This window comes from Tinamus guttatus, unplaced genomic scaffold (assembly GCF_059628265.1).
Source record: "Tinamus guttatus ecotype Peru unplaced genomic scaffold, ASM5962826v1 Tinamus_guttatus_pri_ptg000225l, whole genome shotgun sequence".
Lineage (NCBI taxonomy): Eukaryota > Metazoa > Chordata > Aves > Tinamiformes > Tinamidae > Tinamus > Tinamus guttatus.
Window position 1 is genome coordinate 580,192 of NW_028288759.1, and position 13,214 is coordinate 593,405.

At 47.2% G+C, this 13,214-nt stretch overlaps 1 protein-coding gene across 2 annotated transcripts in view; it reads right to left on the minus strand.

The window, feature by feature from the left end:
• Positions 1-12,526, minus strand: part of DIP2C (DIP2 acetate--CoA ligase C (putative)) — a 289,728-nt gene extending 277,202 nt beyond the window's left edge. The window contains exon 1 of one of the 2 annotated variants that reach the window (XM_088525179.1): positions 12,355-12,526. In XM_088525179.1, coding sequence (XP_088381305.1) covers positions 12,355-12,439 — 85 coding nt within the window. In that variant the 5' untranslated portion in view covers positions 12,440-12,526. The remainder of the gene's footprint in view (positions 1-12,354) is intronic. The other variant, XM_088525180.1, reaches the window with a different exon arrangement.
• Between the last annotated feature and the right edge of the window lie 688 nt (positions 12,527-13,214).

Here is a 13,214-nt window from a genome sequence, read left to right on the forward strand (position 1 = left end):
CTCCCACGGATTCCCCCTTCGTGGGTGCTCAAATACCACCCAAGTGTGGTCAGGACTCAAGTATGTGTGAGTCTCTGCACACAACAGAGCAGGGGAGCTTATAAAAGCCAAGGAGCTGCCCTCTCTTCTTGTCAAATAAAAAGCGGAAAGCAGACACACCGCAGTTTCGGAGCTGTGCTGGAGCCACACGCACACTGCATTTTATGTTAAGTGACATTCTTAGGAAACAGGCAGGGTAGAAATAAGAATCTTTATGTAGAACGCAGAGCTGCAGCTGAAGCAGCGAGAGCCAGGCGAGAGCAGCCCCGCTCGGCGCACGCTGAAGCCTTCCCGTGCCCTGGGCTACGAGGCAGACAAGGCTCCACTCGGCATCGAGAAGCCTTAAACTGAGCAATGATCTTGTTTTCCTCCACCCTGCTAACTGTGCCATGGGACAGGCAACACATCCCACCACTTACAGAACAGGTGTACACATAAATATGCAACGATGATTTGAAGATACAGCTCCTAATACGTGCTTTATGCCTGAACAACTTAGACAGCTTTCACCAAACAGAAAGCATTGCCATGCCTTACAAGTTCCTGTACATTTCTTTACAATTTTTCGTTCCTGTATAATTTTAGGCTACATAAGCTGTATTTTTGTTTAGTGTGGGTTTCAGATCAATAACAAAATGAAAGACTGAATGGGAGTATTATTGACAGAAATGCACTTTTATATAGAAAAGAAATGGTGTAACATAACGTCAGATTGGATACCAAGAAATTTAAGATGCACCTTTCTCCAGAAATGCCTCTCACTGGATGGAAAATATCCTAAGTTGCTTCTAAGCAGACATGATAAAGCAGAACTAAACAGCAATAACAAAAAGGCAAGTGTGATTAGCAGAACGCCTATACAGAACACAGACACCTCAGCTAGAGTTTATATAGTCTTGGAGTTTCACATTGTTAATAAAATTGTTACTCAAAGACAAGAATTTGTTTTAAATCAGCTTAAGAATAAAAGATTCCGGTTTTCAGCATGCTGGTCCAACATGTCTCATTCTTTCACGTGGAAAAACAAAGGAAACAGCTAAGGCAAAGGAGGACAATTTGAATTATTTAGACTCATGTGCATGAACATGGTTTAAGAGGACTGGTGGAAAGGGGAATTCTGCTCAAGGAACTGAAATACCATGAGCAGGGATGAGCAGCTTACAGCAAACTAAGCCCTGGAGCGAGACTCCTTCAGAGAGGAGCCCCCAAGACCAGAAAATGCAAGGAAAGAATGAGAAAAGAGCAGGAGGCATAAGGAGAAGTAAAAAGAAATGAAAGCCATAGAAATCTCACCAACTGTCTCTCACACAGGAGGAGTAACACCAAACACATGCTGCCTTTCAGAGGGCATCCAGAGCTTTCCTCATCACTAGTTGCTCCTAGCAAATTGGTAAAAAGTCCTTTAGATACAGACTGGTTTCTCAGCCATGAATGGGACCCACTTACGGGGAAGGGGAAAAAGGGGTGAACTGAGCTTCATCCTGAGTGAAAAACATAAATACAGGAACAGCTTTAGGCAAGACTCTTATGCATTTCCCTTATTTAAGTCCCTGGAAAATAAACTTCAGCCTCTACATTGAGAGCAATGTTCTATTTTGGGGAGATTTCAATTCCCAGCTGTTATTGTAATTCCTGTTGTGTTTGTGTTGCAACTCCCACTTGCAGTCGCCAATGGGCCAAACCCGGGAAGCGAGACTGCCCTCACCTTCCTCAGCAGGTGCAAGAGAGGGATCCAGAACCGGTGTGAGAGAGGGCAGCGCCATCCGTGACAACAGTCACACAAGATCTCAAAAAGGAATCTGGAGAAAAGCAGATGCTCCTGTGTTTCAGGAGAAGGTCACTTAGATCCTTTATTCTGTAGCTTCGCTTTAACAAAAGGTTCCCAAACAGACAGTGAGCATTTTTTATAACAATGCACATGCTTTTTTATAAAATAACAACCCACAGCACCTACCAGCTATCACTTTCATACCATTATGTTTCACAAGGCCCCCATCAGCAGAGCTACCTTATACCTAGGGAAAAGCCCAAGGAGAAAATTTTTTGAGCCTCAGAGTTACAGCAGATTCATGACAGGGGTAAAAGAGAAGCCTAAAGTTCAGCTCACCAAGCTCTTCACATTAAAAATGACAACCATCTTTTTCATTCCTCAGATGCTTTCCCATATCAGAGATAAAGAACAAAAAAGAAAAATAGTTAAAATGTATCCTGAGACAATCGCACATGTGCAGTAGAGATCCTAGTGGGAAAAGGAGAACCAAGGAGAACCCAAACAGTAAAACTGAGTTATACTTAAAGCATAATTCTGTCGCTGAAGGAACAGCATCAACAACCTGAACCCAAAAGTAATGGTTTGTCAGAAAGAGGTACTTTGGGATTCAAAAATCCTTGTAAAAGAATCAGCATAAATTAACATTAAGGGACACTTGTCTAAAGAAGAGTTGGCTTCTGCTTGGTAGTCTTAATGTAGTCTTAAGGTATTCAGCTTCATTCCTAAAAAAACTTACAGGAACAAGCTGGCATATGGAGCCTGAAGTTATTTCTAGCATATCTAGAAGCAGAATGGTGGGGTGGTCGGGATGTTAAATCTGAAATTCCAGTCATTATTTGCCTGAATTAACCCATTGCAATAATGAGCAGTGGCAGCACATGCAGGGCAAAGCACACATCACCTGACATTTTGTACGATTAAGGTCTGCCAAAACGCTGCAGATGGTTTTTCCCTATCAAAATACATAGCAAAGCATTCTGCGGGTCAGCCAAAACCCTACGTGCAGATCACCACCCGCGACTGGCACAGAGCAGCGCACACCGAGAGGCCTTCACACTGACACGGGGAGCACGAGGTGCCTCCCCACGGGTTTCTGTGGGGCTCCCGGCCACTGCGCTCCGGAGGCGCCTGTCTCAGGAGGCCACAGGAACCAGCTCTGTGGTACCCAGAATGAACTGACTGTTCCAGCCCAAGGTACCAGACTGGCTGGTGAAGAAAAGCAGAGACATGGGAGCACAGAAAAGCCATCTGGACAGAAATCTTGCAATGAGAACAGTTCTCCATTGAAATCAAGTAGGGAACATTCACCAGCTGTAAGGTAGGAAACTGAGAAAGCATCAACCTGAAGCACACTAAAATCACTTACAAGAAACACTGAAGAGGAAAGAAATAAACAATACCCACAGATCTATGCAGTTAATTGAAAAAAGAAAAAAAGAAAAAAAGGAATGCATTTGCACTGTATAAAAGTCAAAATTAAATATACAGCTAATGCAGCAAAAAGTACCCCTGTTCCAGCTCATTTCATTGATGAGCACTAACTTCACATCCCTGAAGTACTAGGCAATAGGATGCATTAATTTCCAGAAGTGAGTGCTTTCTTCTCGTTCCTCATCTGAATTATTAAGGGCAATACCTGCCTGTAAAAGCCAGAGGTCTGGCTACATAGAATAAACACTTCGGCTGCTTTTAAAACTATTTCTTATTGATCTGCCACTTCATGCTTACCCAGAGTCACTTAAGCTACAAGTAAATATGAGAGAAATCAGAACTGAAACCAGTATTATCAGAGCAACTGTATTCGATATCCTCTCAAACCGTCCTGTATGTAGGTCCTTAAGGTGCTCAATATTGATTTAAAAGAAAATAGCTGCTGCAAGTAAATACTTAGTGACCACTGGTAAACTAATGAGAGCAAATTAAACCTGAAATTCTCTGGGAAATTCTCCAAATTCTGCAAGAGATACAGTGTGGTAGATACTCATATCTACAGAGTCAGAGCTGGCAGGAGACACAGATAAAACAGACCCACCTGTGACTACAATGTGTCCTATGTGGGAGCAGTATAAAATTCATAAACTGCACGGCATTTTTTTCATATCAAGAAAAGAAGTCAAGAAATTTAATTTCTGCTGGCTCCACTGCTGTGATCTTCACAATAAGCCACCATTCTCTATCACTGAGCTGATTAAAAGTAAAGCCAATTAAGAATATTGCCAATATGTTATTTTCTCTCTTACCAGTAAAAATCACCCCAACAGCCCAATAATGTTATTTTTCCTGAAAAATGTTAACCCCTCATTTCACAACACTTAGAAAAACTTAACACCTTCTTCACAGTGATGTGTTGAGACCAAACAAATACGAGGAGCAAAACTGGTCTCTCCCGGAGAACTCAACGGAAGGTTTTGCCATTGACACCAACAAGAAAAGGAACATTTTTGGAATGGTAATGGCCCTAAAGAATAGGGCTATTTCTGCATTTTACTGTTTCACCAGAAAACTGTGGTTTCATCCTCAGCCGTCTGTCAAAGCAGTCCAACATTTGAAATCTTATTTCCGCTTTAAGATTCTTTACCAAAGTTTCACTGTTCCCACGTCACCACAAGGCCAATGTTATACTTGCTCAGGCCTCCATCAGAATTATTATGTCATTATTTGGATCACATTTCTTTCAATGAGGAAAGGGAGGAGCATTTGAAATTCTAGATTTTGTTCACTCACTTGTCATTGCACCAATGAAAAAAAAAGGGTTTAATATGACCCAAGGTCCCCTTGCAAAAAAAAAAAAAAATCATTATTTACTATGACCTTCAAGGTACGTAATCATATCAAGCCATAGTTACAGAGTAGATGGATTTCCAAAGGAAACTGCATCTGTAAAATTCCAGAACTGTTAATGGAATGAGATGCTAGAATCATCATCACTTTTTTGTCTATTTTTTCATTGGTATGGTAATAGATGCCATAGACTCATGGTAATTAAATGGTAATAGATGCCACAGGCGTGAACCCTGGAATCATCCGGCTAATGTTGTTTAAGTTTATTCAGAGGAGCCACGGAGCGGGGGGGAGCTCAGGTGCAGATGCCCTTTCTTTGGGAAAAGGTGGTTGCTGAGGTCTCCTTATTTTGCCAGGCTGCTTATGGACATACTGGCGCTCACTTGCTAGGAAAACGGCTATGAGGACAACTCAGCCGTGTCTCCAAGCCAACCAAAAAGCTCTCTGAGCCTTTAGTAGGCCAGGCAGACTTTCAACCACAGCCTAACAGCAAAGCGCCGCGCTCCGTTACTTACCCTTCCATATTTCCATTGGAGTTTGTTTAGAAACATTTTCCTGCTTTCTGAATAGCTCCTACCAGACTCACAAAATGTTTTTTGATGTTTTAATCATGTAGACAGATTAAGTCAAGATTTGCAAAAAGATCTTTTGGCTCCAGGAGGCAATGGGAGCAAACAGAGGTCCCAATATCCTTTGCTATTTCCATAATAAGCAGGCGATACGCTAGACCCTGCTTCCCTCAACTGCCAGCGGGCTGTAGGCCCAACCTTACAAGTAAAAGCAACCCTATCTAAAATGTCCAAAAAGCTGGCCTAAGAATGGTCTAATCCTGTCCTTGGCAATCAAGTAATATCCCTGAAAGTCCCGGGAAATCCTTTCTTTTCAAGCTAACAACATAGGCCACTTTGTAGCAATTTCTACAATCATCCAACTACTTAAACATAATATTCTTAAAAAGAGGTAATTGAGGCCAGCTATCATGTACCTTTCAGAGAAAACTTTTGTCTTTTGTTCTTCACTGAAGAACCATGATGGCCCACAATCAGTTCTGTGTTTGTTTTAAAAGTGATATTTGACCAAGTGATAAATAATACTGGAGCTGGCAATTAGAAATCCTAGGATTACTGTAAAAACCTGATAGATTTACAGAGGATGAGCAATGTCCTGATGGACTCCATGGAGCACAGTTAAACAAAAATGGATCCACTTCTTTTTAGCATATATTTACTAACACGGGTAAAATCTGGAGAGGACTCTGCAGAAAATGACCACCTTTTGGAAATGCCCCACATTCCCAGCAATTAGGAAATGCTGTTAACAAGGAGAGCAGAGACTGCTGCACAGGCCGCTCGGCCGGGGCTGCTGCCTGCAAAGAGGGTCTCGAGAGGGAAAAAAAAAAAAAAAAACAGAAAAAGAAAAAAGAAAAAGGAGGCGGGGGAGGAGAAAAGGCAGAATGGGATCATCAGGACTCGGGCAAAAAATGAATCTCACCCACCAGGGAGGTAGGGGAATCTACATGCATAATTTTACAAGGATTAAGAGTTTGTGTCAAACCTGTTATGTGCTGTGCTGAATTCTTATACTGCAGTGAGTCATCTCGTCTGACAGTTGCTGGGGAATTAAAGCAGTTATTTAAAAAAAATTATATGTCCTGCTTGACGCTTTATACAAATAGCCTCTTAAAAAATTAAAATGCAGTCAATGAGCTTTTAAGTATAGAAGAGATATGGTACATTTCGGATTCTGTGTCACACCACCCGCATCCATTCTGAGCTATGAAAACCTAAAGGCATCTGTGATGTCCCTTTAGAGAAACACTGATCTTTCCATTGCTCTCCGAACCCCATCCAAATCTGTATCGAAAATTGCTTTATTATACCTGCCTTCTGTATAGAATGAAAGCATTTTTTCCTGATAAAAATACAAAAGAAAGATGTGCTCAATCTCTATTTCTTTGATATGAAGGAACACTTGGGTTGCCACAATGAAGACTATTTGAATCTAAATGACAACAATCTCCTTATCATGGAATAACATAGGTCAATATCCTAGGAGAAAACCAGCATGTTGATTCACAACCACGGTTATACATCGAGTTTTTGGTTTGGCGAGGAAGTGAGGCCAAGTTTCTGCTCTTGGCACTGTGCAGCATAATCAGAGATAGACATTCCATGACGCTGGAAGGGGCAGCTCCTCATAACGGGAGTTCCTGGTATAAATACATTTCTTACCACCTGCTTTGCCTATGAAACTGACAGCCCATTGGGAATTTTCACACATCCTTGGGAGAAGCTGCTGGACTACCCCTGTTGTGTAGATCATCAGAGTGAACTACTAAGTGCAACCCTTGGGCACGGATGCTGCTCAACACCAGCTTGCAGTAAAGGTGCATTTAGAGCATGCCTGCAGGGCAGCTGTTTTGGAACAGCCCCGAGATTTGCATGTCTCCTTCACAAGGCACTACAATCACCCCAGTGAGCGGCAGAACCTTGCCATTACAGCCAGTAAATTCCCCAAGTCCAAATACTAAAGTCAAGGAGGTCCAAATAGTAGAAGAGCTCAGATGTCATTGCTTTAAAATGCAAACTTCTTATTAACTCGTATGTGAATTCAATCTGTTTTTAAAATAATGCATCAACTTGCCCTCTCCAACTTGAGCTCCATCCAGGAAACTAAACAGCTGATGATTGGAGCTTCATCTTACAGAGAAAGAAAAGTTCCTGCGTCCAGCACTCCAGATTGTATCAAACTTTCATGATATTTGGTATATTTCCTTAAAGCCTTGGGTCTTACATCATATACTTATGTGAAAATTTCGGCTTTATGTGTTTTGAGCAAGGAAGTCTTCTCTCTGCCAGCAAACATGAGCCAATGTGCCCTGAAGGCTCAAAAAAAAAAAAAAAAAAAAAGAGGCAATCGCAAGCATTACATTTCTTCACTTCTTTAGCTACATTCAAAGCACATATTAACACTTTGCCTTGGGGGGGCTATGCTCACACATGCTTTGTGGGGGCTATGCTGAGTACTATCTCAGCAGTGGATAGGATGACTTTGTGTCCCAAATGACAGAGGTGGGGCAGGTAGTGAAATTCTCACACTTTGTAACCCCTGCGTGGGTGCAGAGTCACCTGGCAAATGCTATGCAGAAATGACAACTATAGGAGTTAACTACAGCGTCCTGGCCCCCATCCAGCAAGTACACTCGGGCATGGAGATCTGCTGGTGTTGGTCTCTACACAAGAGGCTGTCACATATATCTTCCTCCTGAAAATGTGGGTGGCAGCAGTCTTATTCTACTGGACAAGGCTCACTCGCTCTTTCAGAAGGAGGTATTGCAGGGTAAGAGACATCAACAAAAGACAGAACTTAGAGGTAATAGAAGAAAAAAAAAAGGCCAAACAGTGACCCAATCAACACAACAAATATCAAGTGAATATATTTGGGAAGTTCAGACTCAAAAAAAAACTGCTGTGCCTCATAAATAAGGGAGGACTGAAAATGGAGTATGGAATATAGGGAGAGCGGTTTCCGAGCAGGATGTTTTTCACATTTTCCATGCGGTGTCTGTGGTTCCTAAGTGTTCCTGCTATGTTATCTGACACTTCAGTGAAATACTGGAGGATATTTAGAGCATCTTTTCCCAATTAATTTTGGTTCAGGAAGTAATTGGAAGGGCAATATAACCTTGCATACCCTTAAATTGAGCATAATTAGAAATAAGTATTTGGGAGACTTTTTAATTCTTAAATGTTTTTAAGAATGAAGGGCCTGCAGAATTACATTTTTTTTTAATAAGAGAACGCATCTGAAAACTCTTCTTTTTATTAAATCAGTTCTTCAGTTAACAACCCCCAAGCTATACTAAAAAACAAGATGATTCATCTAATTCCACCCAGTACAATTTTATACATAGTTAGAAAACTAAAGCCTCATAAAATTCTAAGCAGCCCTAAAGAACAACTGCTGCAGAGCGACATGTTGATTGCATCAGCCTAGAAGGACTAACCGTTTGCAGCAACACAGGCACCGCTGCACCCAGTGGAAACTACTACGGAGCGCTGAAAAACACACGTGTAACAAGCCAGCATCAGACACACACAGTCATACACAGCGAAACAAATGTCCTCAGACTGTTCGTCTAGACAAGGAAAATTCCACGACCTACCGTGGATATTCTTACAGAATTTAAATTGCTGCTGCTTCCCTATGTTCTGAGGAATAGAGAAACATTTTCCCCTCCCAAAATGAAGTGAAAACATCATACTGAAGTGTGTTATTGATGTCCAAAGCTGAACATAAAATTCCACATCAATACATAAATGTGAAAGTTCTGTGCTCAAACTACTTACATCAAGCTACACTCCTACATAATTCACCCTCTGACGTGGGGTGGTATGGGCACATGCTCCGAGGTCACTAGTAAACATTTCTGATTTTGATGCATCTTCAACTTCTTAATCATAATAATGAAACTAGCAAAACCTAAAATGGTTATCTGAATTTGCATCCATAGTACACCCATTGTAAACAGCTCTGTTTAGATGAAAAAAGCACATTAAGACCAAAATAAAAGGGATTTAAAAGGCCTACTGCTTGCCCACAAATAACCAATGGGTTAGAATTGCCACAGAAACAAACCTAGCAGAACAAAAACCAAAAAAAATATCTTTAAGACTAACTCTTAACAAGCAGAACCTCCTAAGGGCTCACAGAAAAAGGCACCCTAGCACAGTTGGCTTCATCATCTACAGAGCACCCACTACCTGGGACTATTCTGTTAGGATCACTCTGACTGAGACAACACCCGCCGCACTGCTCAACATGGGAATCTGGGTTGGCTGCAAGGGAGAAAAGTATCATTGCCAAAATTAAACAGATAAGGACTGCAACATCCACACAACACCCACTGTGCTAGCGGCTCCATAGGATTTGTCTGGACACCTGCAGTTTCATGTGAGGTTTCAGTATGAGTTGCATGGCCTGCACCCACATATCATACGATCCATTGGCAGCACGTAGGTATCCTTAGTTCACAGCCTAGGGTGCAAAACCAGCCTAGGGCTGCTGAGATCCTGCCCCTGCCCCTCTCGCTCCTCCACAGTGCGGCATCTTTCTGTCACAGCTGTCCCCGCGCCTCTGCTGCCAGCAGAGTCCTCCAAGCTACAGGCCGAGGTTGCTCAGGTGCACGTGGCAGCCGCAGGACCCACAGCGCTCACAGGCACCAGAACTGAAGACAACGCGGTCACAAACAAAGAACTGAACATTTCAGGCACTCAGCGCCTTCCTAGCAACTCTGATTCTGGAAAACACTCAGGAGCATAATTTAAAGCAGTCACTTCACTCACAGAGTTATCCATGAGATACAAGCACACGTTTAAGCAAGAGCTTGCTTATCTACTGCCCTGCACTTCACTGATTTCCAGATTCAAGAAGGTGGTAAAGACATCGTAACACATCGAAGGCATTACATACTTGCTAAGGTTGAGTCCTGCAAATATTTAAGCACATGCTTAAGAGAATATCACTGTGAATATACTGCACTGAAGCCAGCAGCCTGGCTTACAAAGTTAAGCTAATGCACAACATGCTATGGTTCAGACCTAGAAATGCATGAAGTTGCCTTGAAAACCATTTAATCCAGAGTTAACATGGCCAGAGTAAGTAAGTAAGTCTTTTACAGCACAACGAAACTTTGCAAACTTCCAATTCTACTGTATGCAGTGACTAGTTCTGGGAACAGGCCAGAAGTTGCAACAGGGGTGCCTAAAATTAGGAGCTTTAATCAGCGAACAATTTTCTCAGCCACTGAGCACCACAGCTAACTGGGAGCACATCAGGAGAGGCTTGGGAGAAGGCACTGAAGCAAGGACACTGACCCACCTCCCCGTCCCAAACATCACTCAGGCTGCAACCGTCACAAAACACCAGCCACCCCGTCCTCTGGGCGTCATGTTGATGGCACAGAGGGAAGAGGTTGTCACTGCACCAAATTCATTCCAGCTCCAGGGAAGTCAGGGCAGTGCAGATACAGATGTCCAGTTGCAAACCACATCCTACTTCCTCAGCGTCGTCTCAGATTATGCTTAGAGCAAAAGAAACTGCAGCACAAAACTGTGTTACGACTTTAGCACACTGAATGAGTGCACTTTGAAGATCTAGGCTGATTGGATTTTGGTGCTTTGCAAGCATTTACGAACACGTTTTGGTTATTATCTTGTTGGTGGGCAGACAATAATGTGCACGCGCACCAGAGGCATCCTTTGCACAAAGTGAGAGCACTAAGACACGGGCGGCTCTTCCTCCACTCCCCAACCACCACAGGGAAGCGCCAATGAACGCACGTACATCGTAGTGAGGCAGTATCACAATTAACTTTTCCTATTTCAGGATTTCAAGGTGCTGGGAGGGCGGAGAGAGGGGAGGAATAGCAATGAGAGCCAGCGCAATCCCAGTAGCTCCTTCCCGTCTTCCCCATGAAAGCGTTAAAAGGAAAATACAATGTCAACATCAGCTCCTCCCCGCTGATGGAACAGGCTTGAGCGCTTTTTACTTTCTGGCTGGGAGCCCTTACAAACCGTTACAAAAAGACGGCACGACAGACAGACAGAGAGAAGCAGGGCGAAAGCCAGCTCGGTACATCCAACAATCCCAGCAACTAATCTGGGACACCGTAGGTCGGTCGCTCCAGTCACGGCAAGCGTAATAGCCAAGCGGTGGTAGATGAACGTTATTATTTGGTATCGGGGGGTTATTTTTTCATTTAGGAGCAGTGGAGAGGCAGAGAGCAGCTAACGGCACGTTCGTACTCCAGGGAGCCGCCAGCTCCAGCACCCAGATGTACAAACGCTCCCTCCGCTCCGCGGGCACAGACTGCACCTCGCGGCTCCCGCTGCCCACGCCGGCCTCCCGCGCCCGCTCAGCGAGAGGCCCCGCCGGGCAACGACCGCTGCGGGCACCGCCATCCCCGCGCGGGGCGGGCGCGGGTGGGAACGCGCAGCGGGAGCCGGGCTGAGGCGGGAGGGAGCGCTCGGACGCGCTGCCCGCGGCGGGAGCAGCGGCACGAGGCTCGCGGCAGAGCCTGCCCCGCAGCGAGACGGACCGCGCCGAGAAACCACCGCCAGCCTTCGCTCAAATCAGAAAAAAAAAAAAGCAATAAAAACAACAATTTCCTCTGCGAGACCTGGCCAGCAGTTTTGAAATAACCTTATCAGCGAGCGTTTTGTCGCAGCCAATTTACACATCGATGCCCACGCGTGGACCTCGTGGCAAGTCCCTCGACACAGTCAAATGGCTAAATGGCTGCCTTTTTTTTTTTTTTTTTTTTTTTTTTTGCACCAAGGTATACGGCGGATTTCTGCAAAACTGCCTTTTCCTGGCAGGACGGGGATCCCTGCGCGCCAGCCCGAAGGATTTTTCCATCTCCCGTAATAGAGCCCGCGGCCCCGGAGCGGCGAGCCCGGCTGCCAGAGCCCTCCCTGGGCCAGCGGGCCAGAACCAGAACCGACCCCCCCGGTTGTGCGAGGAGGCCGCGGGCGGGAGGGGACTCGGCGAGGGCACAAAGCAGCTCCAGAGCCGCCCGGTTTCCCGAGAAACTGGGAATGCAGCAGCGCCCGCGCCACAGGGCGGAGGAGGGAGGCGGTTGGGGGGGGTCGCTCCGCGCTGTCACCCGCAGCGATGGCGGGAGGATGGCGGGGGTGGGGGGGGACCCGCCGCCCGTTCAACTGTCACCGCCGCGCGGCCGCGCCCCCGCCCGCGCCACTTACCCTCGGAGAGCTCGAGCTCCAGCTCGGCCAGGCGGGCGCGCACCTCCAGGGGCAGCGCCATGCCCTCGAGGCTGCGGTCCGCCATGGCTGCGCCGCGGGGCCGCCCGCTCCCCGCCGCCCGCCTTTGTTCGCGGCGGCGCCGAGGGCAGCGCGAGGCCGATGCCGGAGTCGGCGGCGCGGGCTCAGCGGGGCATAAAGGAGGGAGGCGCGCGGAGGGCGGGCGGGAGGGAATGCGGCGCTCTCGCCTCCCCTCCCCTCCCCTCTCCTCCTTCTCCTCCTCCTCCTCCTCCTCCTCCCTCGCGCTTCCTTCAGCGCGGCCCTGCCATGGCCGCCGCCGCCCGCCCGCGATGGCTGCTCCGCATGGGCTCCGCGCCGGGCCCCGCGGCGGCCGCTCGCGCCCCGGCCCCGCTGCGCTGCGCTCGGCGCCGCGCGGCTCGCGCTGGCGGCGGCGCCCGCCGCTGCCTCCCGCTCCCGCCGCCGCTGCCGCCGCTCGCCAGCCCCGGCGCCGCTGTCACATCCACGTGACCGCCGCTCCGCCCCGCGCCCCCAGGGGGCGCCGCCGCCCGAGCCGCGCGGGGCTGAGGGGGACGGGGGGACCGCGGGGCGACGGGGGAGCCGCGCGGGGCTGAGGGGGACGGGGCGACCGCGGGGAGACGGGGGAGCCGCGCGGGGCTGAGGGGTACGGGGGGACCGCGGGGAGACGGGGGAGCCGCGCGGGGCTGAGGGGGACGTGGAGACGGGGGAGCCGCGCGGGGCTGAGGGGGACGGGGGGACCGCGGGCATCCGCGCGGGGCTGAGGGAGCCGAGGGGACGCGAGGGGCTGCCCGCCCGTCGCGGCCGCCTCCGGGGTCGCTGCCCCA